General features: G+C 42.2%; 1 protein-coding gene across 1 annotated transcript in view; it reads left to right on the top strand.

The window, feature by feature from the left end:
- Positions 1–10,742, top strand: part of LOC124556328 (NACHT and WD repeat domain-containing protein 2) — a 314,048-nt gene extending 303,306 nt beyond the window's left edge. Inside the window, exons 28-29 of the mRNA XM_047130299.1 lie at positions 4,130–4,319; positions 10,590–10,742. Of these exons, the coding sequence (XP_046986255.1) occupies positions 4,130–4,319; positions 10,590–10,742 (343 nt within the window). The remainder of the gene's footprint in view (positions 1–4,129; positions 4,320–10,589) is intronic.
- The last annotated feature ends 3,508 nt before the right edge of the window (positions 10,743–14,250 follow it).

The raw sequence follows: 14,250 nt of genomic DNA, 5'->3' as shown, positions 1-14,250 counted from the left end.
ATCGTAAAGTTCAAGTGAAAAAATAATGACATGTGGTACGTTTGACAATATTACTAAATTGCTTGTTTTCTATCCCTTATAATGCTACAACTATTTGCCTTTGCTGACAAGATACCGTGAGAGCATTATTTTCATTTAACATATCTGAGTTTCTTTTGCTTAAGCATTACACCTTCTTATAGTAAGCTAAAGTCATTACTTTACCATACAATATCCGCCCTTTTCGTAAAATATCCGTCTCTTACATCCGCAGCTCGTGGTCTAGTGCCTAGGGTAGCTGATACTGGATCACGAGGCCCGTGGTTCGATTCTTGACCGGGTTAGGGATTTTCTCTGCCCGGGGACTGGGTATCTGTGTTGCCCTCATCATTTAATCATCATCGTTATTCATGACAGTGGAAGAAGTGGACTGTGTAAAAATTGGCATTGATGACCGCGCAGCTGAGCGCCCACAAGCTGAACATCATCATCATCATCATCATCCGTCTGATATGTATTCACCATCTACGTGACATTGCATCACAATCTTTTTTTCCTTCCGCGATGATAATTAAATGACCTACTGCTAAACATGGATAGGAAATTGAGGTTGACTTAGAACACAGATAGTTATAATTCCTATACAGTAATTTAGTTACTTCTTCAAACGGATGGGATTAATCGGCGCTTACGTAAGTGATACATTTCGCTTGAATTTTTATATACAACATACTTTTATCACTTGAAGAGAAACTTGCAACATATCTCTCATACAGGATATAGACTTTTTTATGCACTTAAACCTGCATGATGCTTAACGATGAATGGCATTTAGCGGATCTGATGGCACTTGTGGAAATTCTGAAGTACGTTGCCAGCAGAATTTGTCTCTTACATTTCTCACAGTCTCTATGATTGTGACAACTTCTTTTGAATATCACATCAAAACCTCAATAGCATTTAGTCACCATAACAATTACTCATTCCCCAATTCTACATAGGTCGAAAAACCTACTTTCTTGTAAGCAGTCACTGAAAGAAGTCATCCCTTTGCGTTTGCATAGGCACATGGCTCGTGTAGGTTAGTTATGGCTAGGGAGGTGCTTTCTGAAAAAGAGGAAGTGTTATAGACAGGTGATTTACAGAAAATTCACACATCTTGACTAGAAATAAAATCTAGTGCACAAATTCTGCCATAGAGCAGCAAAAACCCCAGGCTTCAATAGAACTCTTAAAGATCACCTACAGTGGGCAACAGTAAAGAATAATAAGATAGTTTTGCAGTATGGGGTTTCAAGAGGAGACGTCACACTTCTCTTCTATGTGTGTTTAAAACCGAACGTACATGCCCAGTAATCAACAGCTCGAGTGTACATCAGTTTTGCCCATCTGTTACTTAAAATGAAATAGTAGTCACGGAGAGTTTTTGTCCATTCCAACCATAAACGAGTTCATGGTCATACTCACAGCTCAAGCTCCGTTTTTTGGCAACGTATAGATCCAAAAATAAATTGTTTCATCACTACAACGATCCATTCCATTGATAAAATGTTTATTGGCTTTACATCTGCTGTACGATTCAGATTCTTTGGTCACATACTCATGGGCATGTCACATGCAACTTACCTTGGCATGACTAGTGAAGATTGCGTGAAAGGGTAAAGGTTTTTTTACCGATGAACACATGTGGAGAGTAACGAACAACCGGCCGGAGTGGCCGAGCGGTTCTAGGCGCTACAGTCTGGAACCGCGCGACCGCTACGGTTGCAGGTTCGAATCCTGCCTCGGGCATGGATGTGTGTGATGTCCTTAGGTTAGTTAGGTTTAAGTAGTTCTAAGTTATAACGGACTGATGACCTCAGCAGTTAAGTCCCATAGTGCTTAGAGCCATTCGAACCATTTGAAGAATAACGAACAAAGAATGTTTTTAGCCGCCAAAACTTACTGGGAAATTCTTTTGTAGATCATATATTTGCAATAATGTACAAATAATTTACTTGACGTGTAAATTATTTGTAAGAAGTAAATTCAATGGCTATCTTCCTAGTATGCTTTGCAGTTGTCCCAAAATCGGCCGTATACTCACTTTCATATACATAGAACCAATCTTGGCACGTCTGTACGCTCCGACATCTTATCGTGTTTATTAGTGGAGACTTGTTGATCCTTCGTAGATGTGACTGCTATGGTTGACTGTCTGCTGTCCATGAGAGGACCAAAAAGATCATGATCTCCAGCCTAATCCTACAGGCTGAATGAAAATGGTGTAATCTTTGACCTGTGGCCAGTAAACACATGGTTGGTGTTGGATTCCTAGTCTTGCATACACACGTCAATAGGTACGGTATCAGGATGTGGGATGAGTTAAAAGCGGATGTTGCAGGTCTACGTCCAGATTTGTAGGATATGGTAAGAGGCGATGGAGAGAAATTACAGCGCGAGCCATCTAGAGAATTATAATGAATGATTTACACGACTGGGAACTGAGGCTTTGTTCAATAATCTATGAAGTCTAGGAGCTCAGTAACAAGGGGCTAATCTACAAAGAGAGCCCTGCTTGGAAAGGAAAGGAATCTATTGTTTTCGGTGGAAGGGGGTTTCATGTTTTTTTTTTTTCTCGGTCTTCTTATACTCATTTTCCTTTTGGTGTATAATTCAGCAATCTCTGTGGTTTTCAAGGAAGGAAAGAAGATTAGTATTTAATGTCCCCTCGATCTATGTACAGGCATCCTATGTAGATCCTGCCGTCTTCTATTACGTGTATGTACTTTACTAGGAAGTAATTCTCTTCCTATTGCCGCGTTGTTAGAGGCGCCATGTCAAAGATCGCGCGGCCCCACCCGCCGGAGGTTCGAGTCCTTCGGGCATGGGTGTGTGTGTTGTTCTTAGCATAAGTTATTCTAAGTAGTTGGTAAGTCTAGGGACCGATGACCTCCACAGTATGGTCCCTTAGGAATTCTCATATTTGAACATTTTTCTTTTCCTGTTTAATAGGGTATGTTCAAGGCTATCATTTAAGAATTTCATTTCTGCCGCTTTAATTCGGCGTTTGTCTTGTTCCATTTGTACTCTGCCTTCACATCCAAACATGAACTGTCACAGCATCTGTGTTGAATAATTTTATGCATTTTTAGAAACAATACTTCACACTACAGCAGAGTGTGCGCTACTGTGCGGACTGAGACACATTCGAAGCCTTGCCTTCAGCTGAAAGCTCCTTACTGACTGAACCATCCTGGCACGCCCACGTCCCGCCTTCAATTGAAGCTGTGAAGGCGGATCGTGAGTCTGTAATATCCATATGTTAAAACCTATACCTACACCGTCCGTCCAAAAATTCCAGAGACTGTTTTTAGTACTGGTGTGTAAGCGACCTTAGCACACTAACTACGGTGACAGCTGTAAATAAAAGATATGTTTTCAGCCCTAGTGTGCCACAAATTGCAATGGAACAGCATCTCTAAATCAAATGTTCAAGACATACTCCAGAATGTTCTGAAGAAGAGAAAAGTATGTGCAGCGTTTGTCCCTCACACCCTGACTCCTGAATAATAACAACGACTCGTGGATGCTTGCCGCGACTTCATTGAAATGAAAAATGTGAAAAAATTTTTAATGTGAAAGATCGTCACAGGTGACGAGACTTAGTATTATCAATACGAAATTACCAAAAAACGATAAAGTTCAGAAATTCGCAGAATGGTCAACGCTTTTACGACATAACGGACATTCAAGCCTATGTGACGCGTGGGTTGAACAACATCACAAAGGAGGATATTTCTGACAGTTTCGCATGGTTGTATTAACATTCTGTGCGTTGTACTCAAGTGGTGAGAGGCTATGTACGTCACCTGAAGCTTTAAAGTCACTATCTTACCGTTTCTCTACTTTTTATTAATGCAGTCTCAAAATTTTTTGCACTGACGTATTATGTCGGAGCTGAGTATGAAGCAATCGCTTTGAAAAACGTTTTGGTTCATAACACGATGGCAAATACAGTTTATACAACTTACTGACAACGTGTAAGGTAATGTCATGCCTATCTGAAAGGTTGGCAGCGTCACGTTATTGTTGATATCTCTACTATGACTTTTTTCAATGTAGACAGGATCATGTGCTCGGTGTGACAAGCTTGTGTGGTGTGACGCAGGACTCAAGACGCTGAGATGATCGCTAACTACCGTGTGCAAGCGGAGCTGACAGCGATCGAGAGCACCGAAGACGGACGCGCCGTCGTGCTGGGCACCGTCGATGGCTGCGTCTCTGCGCTGGCGCTAGCGGACCCCGACAAGGCCGACGTTGTCAGCTTCCTCACCACTCTGCCCTCCCGCGACGAGGAGGTTCTATCTTTATATTGCCAAATTATTCTTTGCTGTACTTCTCGTCCAGTCCTGCTGCTTCGAATAACATGATTTTGTACACGGATAGGGTGGTCAGAAACAGTCTGAAAAGCTTATAATGGTGCTGTAGGGTAGGCTGCAATGAGAAATAATTGTTACTAAAAAAATACAATACATTGCCCCGTTTCCGAGTTAATGCACATTCAGGACGTTATGCGCGCAAATTCAAGCGGCCCGCCAGAGACGATGTCGTCAGACGTGTTCTTCGATTTGTTTCCTAATACCGAACAAGAGAGCGATACACAAACTGGACATGGTACGGTAGCAAGGATCGAATCCGAGCCAAAAGCTGAGTAGTTATCATGTACACTATGAGAACAACTGACACTAATTGTATCTGGCTGACTGCTTGAATTTACACGCACAACGACCTGATTGGCTAACTTCAATATTAATTAATTCGGAAACGGCACAAAGTATTGAATTTTTTTCTTAACAGTTACTTCGCAGTAAAACCTACCCTACAACACCCTCACAAGTTTTTCAGGCTGTTTCTGACCGCCCTGTATGTACATGATGTCCCGGAAACGTTGCAAAAATTTCGAGGGGTTGTAGTGGGCGTTTTGTGGAAAAAATCGAGGATAGAAACCCGTGTCCATGAACATCATACAACGACGCTACAGAGTGTAGAAGTTATAGAAGCCAGCGCCTGCCGCTAGGCTACCCCTTCAGCAGCAAACGTGACTTTGTACGTTGACGGGCCGTAGACGGAATGTCTCGCAATGTTGCTTGTTACGTAGTGATCGCGACTGATTGCCACGATTGCCATTGGACGAGATGGAAGTAACTGCTGCGTCGATAGGCCTTGTCTCGTATGAATCCTATGCTTTGTTGCCTCGGTGAATGACGGTTTCCATTCGCTGTCTTTTTTACTCCTGGAATCATCTAAAATCTCCAATGTTTTTTGGTATACAGGAGAAAAATAAACAGCAGATGGAAACCCATGTTCGAAACAGTCATACACTAAGGCAACAGAGCATCGCATCAATAGAAGACAAGGCTTGCCTATGCAGCAGCTAGCTCCATACTGGCGATCGTGGCAATTAGTCGCGATCACTGAATAACAAGCAACATTGTGAGACGTTCCGTCAGCGTACCGAGTCACGTTTGCTGTCGAAGGGGTAGCATAGAGGCAAGCGCTGGCGCCTATAATGTCAACGCTATGTAACCTCGATGGGTGACGTTTCCTCGATTTGTTCCTCAAGACACCATCTACAACTCCCTCGAAGTTGGTCACAACATTTCTGGTGCACCCAGTATCTGTATGTAAGGTGTCTCAGATTAAATGTTTTCCTCTGCAACTTACAAAATAATAAGTGCAAGGAATGTTTATTTAGACAGATAAACATAAGAAACGTTACTATTTGTGCGGAGTTATGGACATAGTTTATTTATGTATTTTCCAGACAGTAATTTATAGAACGTAATTTTTAGGATTCCGTACCGCAATTGGTAAAAACGTGATCCTTGTATCATCAGTTTATTGTCCATTTGTCTGTGTGTCTAGACCCCTTTTTCTCTACGTTAAACTGTAGGTCACGTTTCTCCGATCGGATAAGTGTGGTAATTTACGGACAAGCAATTCGCCGAAGCGGTATCCAGTAGAGCAAATAGCCGAAGCGGTATCCAGTAGAAAGACTTGCACCAGGCCACCGAGGCACACGAACTTATTATTATTGTTATTATTATTATTACTATCTATAGACATAATTTGTGCAATGTGTAGAACCCGCAGATCCCGAGTTCATCCACACTTGGCCGGTTCTTTTCCCTGTCATGTAACTGATATGTTTAAAACGATTCCGTAAAAAAGAGTATAAATCAAATTTATATCAGTTTCGGGTAGGTAACTAGAATCGTTCAAAGCTTTTGGGCTGTATGCAACATGCTGTGCATAATTGGCTGTGCTCACATGTATGTTCTGGATTTAGGATGTTCACTTAAGTGATGTGTTGGGACGAGTGCTCCCAATGCGCTATTTGGAGTCATCTGGAGTTTGTTTGTTCCACGTTAATATCCGTTGCAGACCTAATCTTGTTCGTTTATGTATCCTGACCCGCCTTGTACGGCAGTGTAGGTATACACTCTATACTCTTAACTGAACAAGACTTAAAACAAGGCCGGCCGCTGTGGCCGAGCGGTTCTAGGCGCTTCAGTCCGGAACCACGCGGCTGCTACTGTCGCAGGTTCGATCCTGCCTTGGGCATGGATGTGTGTGATGTCCTTAGGTTAGTTTGGTTTACGTAGTTCTGAGTCTAGGGGACTGATGACCTCAGATGTTAAGCCCCAGAGTGCTTAGAGCCATTTGAGCCATTTGAATTTAAAACAATGCATCGAGGAAACTTGTAGCTCTGTGACAGCAGAGGCTTTACATGCCCTCCACTGGTCGCTCAGAAGTCACACTGTATTGTGCATTTAGGAAATTGGGCACGCGTTTGAACATCTACCTTAAATTAACGTTCCTCCACGAGAAGATCCATCTGAAAACAGCGTGTTGCAGCCAGTCTTAAAATGTTGAACGTTTCATACTACCTATCTGAAATTAATGGAAATTTTATTTAAATTGATTTATACACGGTTTAAATACATCATCTACATGATAGAAAAATAGTATTATGCTTAAAAAGTTATAGCTCTGGTGCAACTCGTTGGGAAGTTCTAAATAAAACATAGCACAAATAAGTGTAGTTATAAATTTAGTGCAACAGGTGGTATGTAAGATTAAATGTAACGACTGTCCTAAATAGTATATAGATCAGACTGGTAGAACTTTTGGGACCCTCTTTGAAGAACACGCTTAACTGCGAAATAGTAAGACAGCATTACGGGACCATCTAACAAAAAAAAAAAAAAACGTTCGGTAAGACCAAAAGTGACACATCTTGAACTGTAGAGGACGTTTTATGAACATCGTGGAAGGACTTGAAGTCTATGGGCATCATCTCAAAGAACTGACTAAAATAGTCAATCTCCATTGTGGCTTCAAGAATTTCATGTAATTAAAGAGTTTTAACGACGTACTGAGACGGCCCAGACAGCTGTAACTCTCCATGATTCGTGCAGCCCACTCGGCAAAAGACGACCTCAAAAAAATGGTTCAAATGGCTCTGAGCACTATGGGACTTAACACCTATGGTCATCAGTCCCCTAGAACTTAGAACTACTTAAACCTAACTAACCTAAGGACATCACACAACACCCAGTCATCACGAGGCAGAGAAAATCCCTGACCCCACCGGGAATCGAACCCGGGAATCCGGGCGTGGGAAGCGAGAACGCTACCGCACGACCACGAGCTTCGGACAAAGACGGCCTCATAGTAGCGCTACGCACTTCTAGACAGTGTGGCAGATTGAACCCAAAGTACACAAGCAGAAACACACGCCTCAAACATCGTCAGATGTAATCAGCGTTCACTCATCGTTTTAGTACAATATTTTAATTCAATTGCGAATTTTTACAAAATGTCTCATTTATGAATTTAGGTGCATTTATCTGTAGCGATTATTAGTTTTAAATTAATTTTAGTGTTTACTTAAGACAATATGTATGTTGCGTGTTGACACCGCACAATATTATTTCCCTGTCCAGTCCCCTTCCTGCCCTCCTCCCCCCCCCCCCCCCCGCCCGAACCATCATCCATGACAAGGATCTGTGCGACTCACAGTGGGATTAGTAAAATCCTCCACTGCTGAATGTCGTCACAATTCTGTTATAGTTAATTATTTTCAGACTATATTATCTACTTAAATACGAAGGCGTGCTGGAAAATAATGCCTCCGAAGCTTTACGTGAAAATTCTTAAGGCTTTTTAAATAAACCGAACGTTATTAACATTCTGCATCTTTATCCTTCATGTCTACATATTTACAGCCCTCTGTCACTAGAGGGCTGCGAATTGCAGCGTGTAACCTACAAATTGTAGCGTGTAATATGGCGGTGTGTAACGCAAGTGACGGTGCGTGGGAAAGAGCGTGCTGTAATCGAGTTTCATACTCGAAGAGTTCGTCTATACATGGAGCACCCTCTCGGTCACCATGGAAATTCCAGACGAAACACGAGCGCAGTGACAATCCGACGTCTTGGGTTCGCTGTCATCGGTCATCCACCATACAGCCCCGACTTGGTTCGATCCGAATTACATCTGCATTCAAAACTTAAAAATCATCTTCGAGGACTTCAGTTTGATAGTGATGAAGCGATGCAAGTAGATGCAAGGCTATGGCTTCGTCAACAAAGCCAAGCATTCTACATTATCAACAAACTGGTCAATCTTTGGGAGAAATGTGTTTGTCGCCAGGGTGACTGTGTTGAGAAATAAATACGTAGAGATGGAGAATAAGGACGTAGAACGTTAATACATTTGTTTTATTTATTATTTTTCACATAAAAAATTCGTAGGTGTTACTCTTCAGCACTCCCTATTAGGTACTTATTAATGTTTTACTTTTTCTTTTAGATCTGAAGACGATCATTAAGTGATCGAAACTAGTTATAATCTGCGACAAATATCGACTGAGACTGTTACAAAAAACATATTAAAATCGATACAGTTTCAACATCTCTGATGACAATATGTCATCTATTATTACAAGTAAATCTACTTATATGTTCATAACTCCGCAATAAGAGTAAGGTTTTTCTACGTTTACTCTCTTAAATAAATATTCCTTTCACTTGTTATTTTATAAATTACGGACAAAAACACCTCATCTGGAACACCTTATAAGAGGGTGAGTCAAATGAAAACCTTAAATTTGTAATAACAAATCGAAATTTCGCGCCGTTATCCTGTAAGTTGGTAAGAGTGCTACAAACAGCGTGCAGAATGGCCTGCAGGTGGCAGCGTAGTGCAGATGCACACCGTCACAGTATCAGTATAAAGATGGCCGCGCCACTTGCGACTTGCACCGGGGAAGTACAGCGTTCTGTTATTCGGTTTTTGGGTAGTGATGGTGTGAAACCTAATGAAATTCATCGACGAATGAAGGTTCAGTACGGTGATGCATGTTTGTCACAGCAGCAAGTCTACCAATGGAGTAGGAAGTTCGCAAATGGTGTGACTTCATTGGAAGATGTTCCTCGTCCAGGTCAGGCACAACAAGTTGTGACTCCACAGAACATTGCAGCAGTTGAAGCCATAGTGAAGGAAAACCGCCGAGTGACAGTGAATGACACTGCAACATGTTCACAGATTAGTCATGGGTCAGCACACCACATTGTTCATGATGTGCTCCAGTTTCACAAAGTGTCTGCAAGATGGGTGCCACGTCAGCTGACTCCTGAATTTAGAGAACGACGTGTTGATGCTTGTGAATGGCGAACAAGGACTGGCGCCATTCCTTATCAACAAAACAAAGAAGTTTCGAACAGAACCATCAGCAGGGAAGGTTATGCTGACTCTCTTTTGGGACAAAAAAGGCGTCATTTTGGATCATTACATGCCTAGAGGGACCACTGTCACCAGTGCATCATACACAGATCTCCTAAAAAATCATCTGCGGCCTGCAATCAAATCAAAGCGACGTGGATTTGCTGTCAGCAGGTGTCCTTTTGCAACATGACAACGCAATGCCCCACATTGCCCGTACAACAGTTGTGACATTCACAGACCTGCATTTTGAGTGTCTTCCTCGTCCACCATACTCATCAGACCTTGCCCCAAATTATTTCCGTCTGTTTGGACCACTCAAAGACGCAATGGGAGGAAAGAAGTTCCGTTCTGATGAAGAGGTACGCCACGCGGTGCATGAGTGGTAGCGCGGACCACCAAAAGAATTTTTTCTAAAGGAATTTATGCACTTTGTAAGCGCTAGAGGACTTGCATTGATGTCCTTAGGTTAGTTAGGTTTACGTAGTTCTAGGTTCTAGGGGACTGATGACCTCAGATGTTAGGTTCCATAGTGCTCAGAGCCTTTTGAACCATTTGAACTTGCATTGAGCGTGGGGGAGATTATGTTGAAAAGTGATACAGCTTTGTACCACTTCTGCACAATAAATAATATTAAAAAATATTTAAGGTTTTCATTTGACTCACCATCGTATCATTGTTGTCCCTATGTTTCTGTATATTACTCTTCAGAGTTGGTAGCGGAAAATGCATAACGCAAGGAATTCTCGTATAAAGTGATATACGAACGATGAGTTCAGGTTTTGTAACTGAAAAAAAATGCAAACTGCACAATTGACGTTAATGGTTTTCTATTCCAGTGGAAGAAGAAAGCAGAGAAGCTAAGAGCGACGACGAGATTCAAGGCTGCCATGTCGATTGCGAAGCTGACGACGCAGTTCATGGCCAGCGCAGGCATCCCGGCTCACCCTGACGACGTGGACGACGAAGAAGAGGAGGAAGCTGAGCAATAGGCTGCTATCTCACAAGGTAGAGGAATACGCGCGGGAGTCGACTCGTGCAGTAACACTTACGTCGTTATCCGAAAACGTTCAACCCTCAGATTACAACCGACAAGATGAATTGGGTTTTACATAATCTCGTGCTGTCGTCGTTGGAATCTGAAAACATGGCGCTGTACAGTGTTCTAGTCGGGTTGTGTCTCATTATCTAGAGACAGATACAGCTGTTCTGCCACTGATTCGGTTACCTAGACTGCATTTACACCTGTATTTTGCTAGACATTGGCTTTTAAAGTGCACCACCATGGACTTTTACAAGTCAGTCCCTATTTTTTGACAAAAATTTTTGTTCGTTGTGGACTTTGTTATTTTGAGATCTGAATGCTGAAAAGAGCGGCAGTGGAGTGCTCGCATCGAAGGGTTGTGCAACGGTGACCCCATTGTTGGGATCAAATGAATTCGTTTCCTGCTTCCACCACTTTGATTTAAGCTTTACATGGTTTCATTAACTCACGCCAAATAAATGAGACGAAGGCCCTGTGAACAAGAGCTTAGCCAGTTTCTCACTTCATTCGTGTCAAATATGAGGTAGTTCTCTATAAATAGTGCATGGGATCTTCAGGTATGATTTAAACTCAATTATGAGGAACCGGTTGATTGCAACTGTTTTAGGACTTGAGAAGTAGAAAAGGAAATAAATAGAAATGAGCGTATGGCATCGTTGGCCGGGAGGCCTCATTCGGGGGAGTTCGACCTCCAAGTGCAAGTCTTATTTCATTCGACGCCACATTGGCTCGCCGGAGATCAGGATGAAATGATGATGGGGACAACACAACACCCAGTCCAAAAGCGGAGAAAATCTCCAACCCGGCCGCGAATCGAACACGGGCCCGCTTGCGTGGGAGGCAAGCACGTTACCACCCAGCTAAGCAGGCGGACATAGAAAAGGAGAATTAAGATTTAACATCTCGCCAAGGACAGAGTGTAAGAGACAGAGCAGGAGCTTGGAAAGCACAATATAAGGAAAAAATAGACCTTTCCTTATGAAAGGAATAATCGCAACATTCATCTTCATAGATGTAAAGAAACCACGGGTAACCTCAATCTGGATGGCTAGACATTAATTTGATCCTAGCTGTTCCCGATTGCGACTTCCTCGATTTTTGGAGATCTGCGTGCTAATTTATAAAACTTTATCGTAATGTGGTAGCTTCTAGATAGAAAAACAGTAGCTTAATAATACACAAACGTTTCCTGCAGCACACCCGACTACTTCAACCTAGTAACACTGTTGTGGCAATGTTGTATTGCCAGTAGGCCAGCAGTCATTCAGTAGACTGTGGCGGTGTTCAGAGCATCATAACCTTGAATTGGGGAGAACAAAGAGTGACAAATACAATCAGTGAATAACTTTATTAAAGGTAACGATAAATTTAAGTTAGATAAAGAGTATTCGCCTTCCCCTCAGGGAAGCCAACACGACGCCTGCCAGTAAATCCAGCCGCAACCCGCCGAACTGATAAACCGTGCCGGGTTACCTATCTAGAACTTAGCGGCGCTTTCGTTGCTTATCTTTGCCATATGTTGACTCGTTTCTTGTATCACATGTGGCCCATACGCACGTAACATCCTCGGACTGACCTTGTTAATTACTGTATGGCATACTATAGAATTATTGGAGAACAAATGCTGAATGTACAGACGCAGAGCGGAACGTCACGAACTATCCGATTTTCCGTTGAAAACCTCAAGATTTAGACAGTTTTCCCTTTGGTATAGTTACTAATCGTTGCGGAGTGCATGCATACAGCCTTTAAACCAAATTAGTATTCGACCATTCTCACTGTAGTGCTTCTGTGAACGAAGATAGGGAAGTAAATCTCCACCAGATTATCTGCACGTATTTTCAGTGGTGATGTAATGTTAAAAACGAAAGCCATGGGCAGTTTTGAACTTCATACACTCTGCTCTCGCCGGACTATACAATACTTTCCTGACGTGACATGTGTCGATCAGTGACTAATCATCTTCTGTTGCATGACTGTTCTAGCTTCGTGTAAGGGGGCGATCAAATTGTTTCAGTTCGAAGGCCTTATAGTCCAGAATCGGTTGCCAGTCTTGAAAAAGCGCCATGAGCATTGAGGCAATCATTCCACCGACGCACCAGGTTGAAGGTAACCATTTGGTAGAACACCGTGTCCTGATGCGTCAAAAAGTGGGTAACTGTCTGCTGCACATCCTCGTTCGACAGGAATTGTTGACCCTTAAAGGCATTTTTTAAGGGACCGAAGGCGTAGTAATCGCATGGGGAGAGATAAGGACTATAGGGCGGGTGCTCGAGTATCTCCTACTTGAGTTGACGTAACCTGTGAGATACGTCATTCGCGATATGGGGGCGTGCGTTATCATGAAGTAGCAGCACCCCTTGTCGCATTCCACAACAGTGGTTTTCGATAGATGTGCTGCCCCGTATACATTCTTCATTCTCTGTTGGATGTCTGTCAGTGTTTGTCCTTCGACAGACAAGAAAAGAATAATATCGCATTGGTCTTGTCTGGACGCATTTGATAATAACGTCGCCATAGGTCACGTTTCCGCATTTAACGCACGCACGTCGGAAAGAATGAGAGCCACACAAATTCCTTGCCTAAATGTCGGTGCATATATACCCGCATCGGAGCTGTGCTACGTTACATATACACTACAGTAACGCCCTCGAATGGAAACTTTTTGATCGCCCCTTATACTGTAAATGTAACAGACCTTCCATCCATAGTAAACAAAAAGTTCAAGTATACGGAAACGCAAGTTAAAATTTTCTGGAAATATATGAACCACATAGCTTGATAGAGAGTTCACGTATAATTTATAAATGCATGTTACAAATTTCCAATCAAAAAGAAAAAATAAATTTTTCCCTCATTTTCAGTCAATAACCCCACCATTGTCAAGAAAGTTTACTGGCACTGTAAGTGCATTGTAAGACAAGATGAGCATGCGATTTCTCTGTGAGGGGACTGGTGGCGGCTTTCTGAAGACTTGTTTGGTCATCGAGCACTTGATGGCAACGAATCAGCAAGTACTTGAAGACAACGAAATGCAGCAGCACGAAAATCTAGCTTTAATTTATCAACGTAACGCTGAAGTGTTGGGAGCTTGGCTTCAGAAATTATGTAGCATCATACAAAAACAAATAAAAGAAGACTGCATAACAAACTGAAGTATTACATTGCTGCATATCCAAATTTCTATACCTTTTATTATTGGTAACGAAATATTTCTAATATCTCACAGGCTGGAAGTTCATGGTATACATTAAGACTCAGTTGTATTTGAGAGTGTAATTTAAGTTGTATTTGGGATTAGCAAGTAAGAGCTCGAAAATATTGTACGGGAAGTATTGCTACAGAGCATTCTGCTCAAGTCGCGAATCGTGTCCTTAGACGTGCCTGACCATTCTTTCTGCAATTGTGGGTATAGATTTTCCACTTTTTTTATTTCAGTGGGTGGGCAGCGGAGA

Source organism: Schistocerca americana, chromosome X, assembly GCF_021461395.2.
Source record: "Schistocerca americana isolate TAMUIC-IGC-003095 chromosome X, iqSchAmer2.1, whole genome shotgun sequence".
NCBI lineage: Eukaryota > Metazoa > Arthropoda > Insecta > Orthoptera > Acrididae > Schistocerca > Schistocerca americana.
Note: the sequence above shows the minus strand (reverse complement) of the source record. Positions and strands in the feature narration are given on the sequence as shown.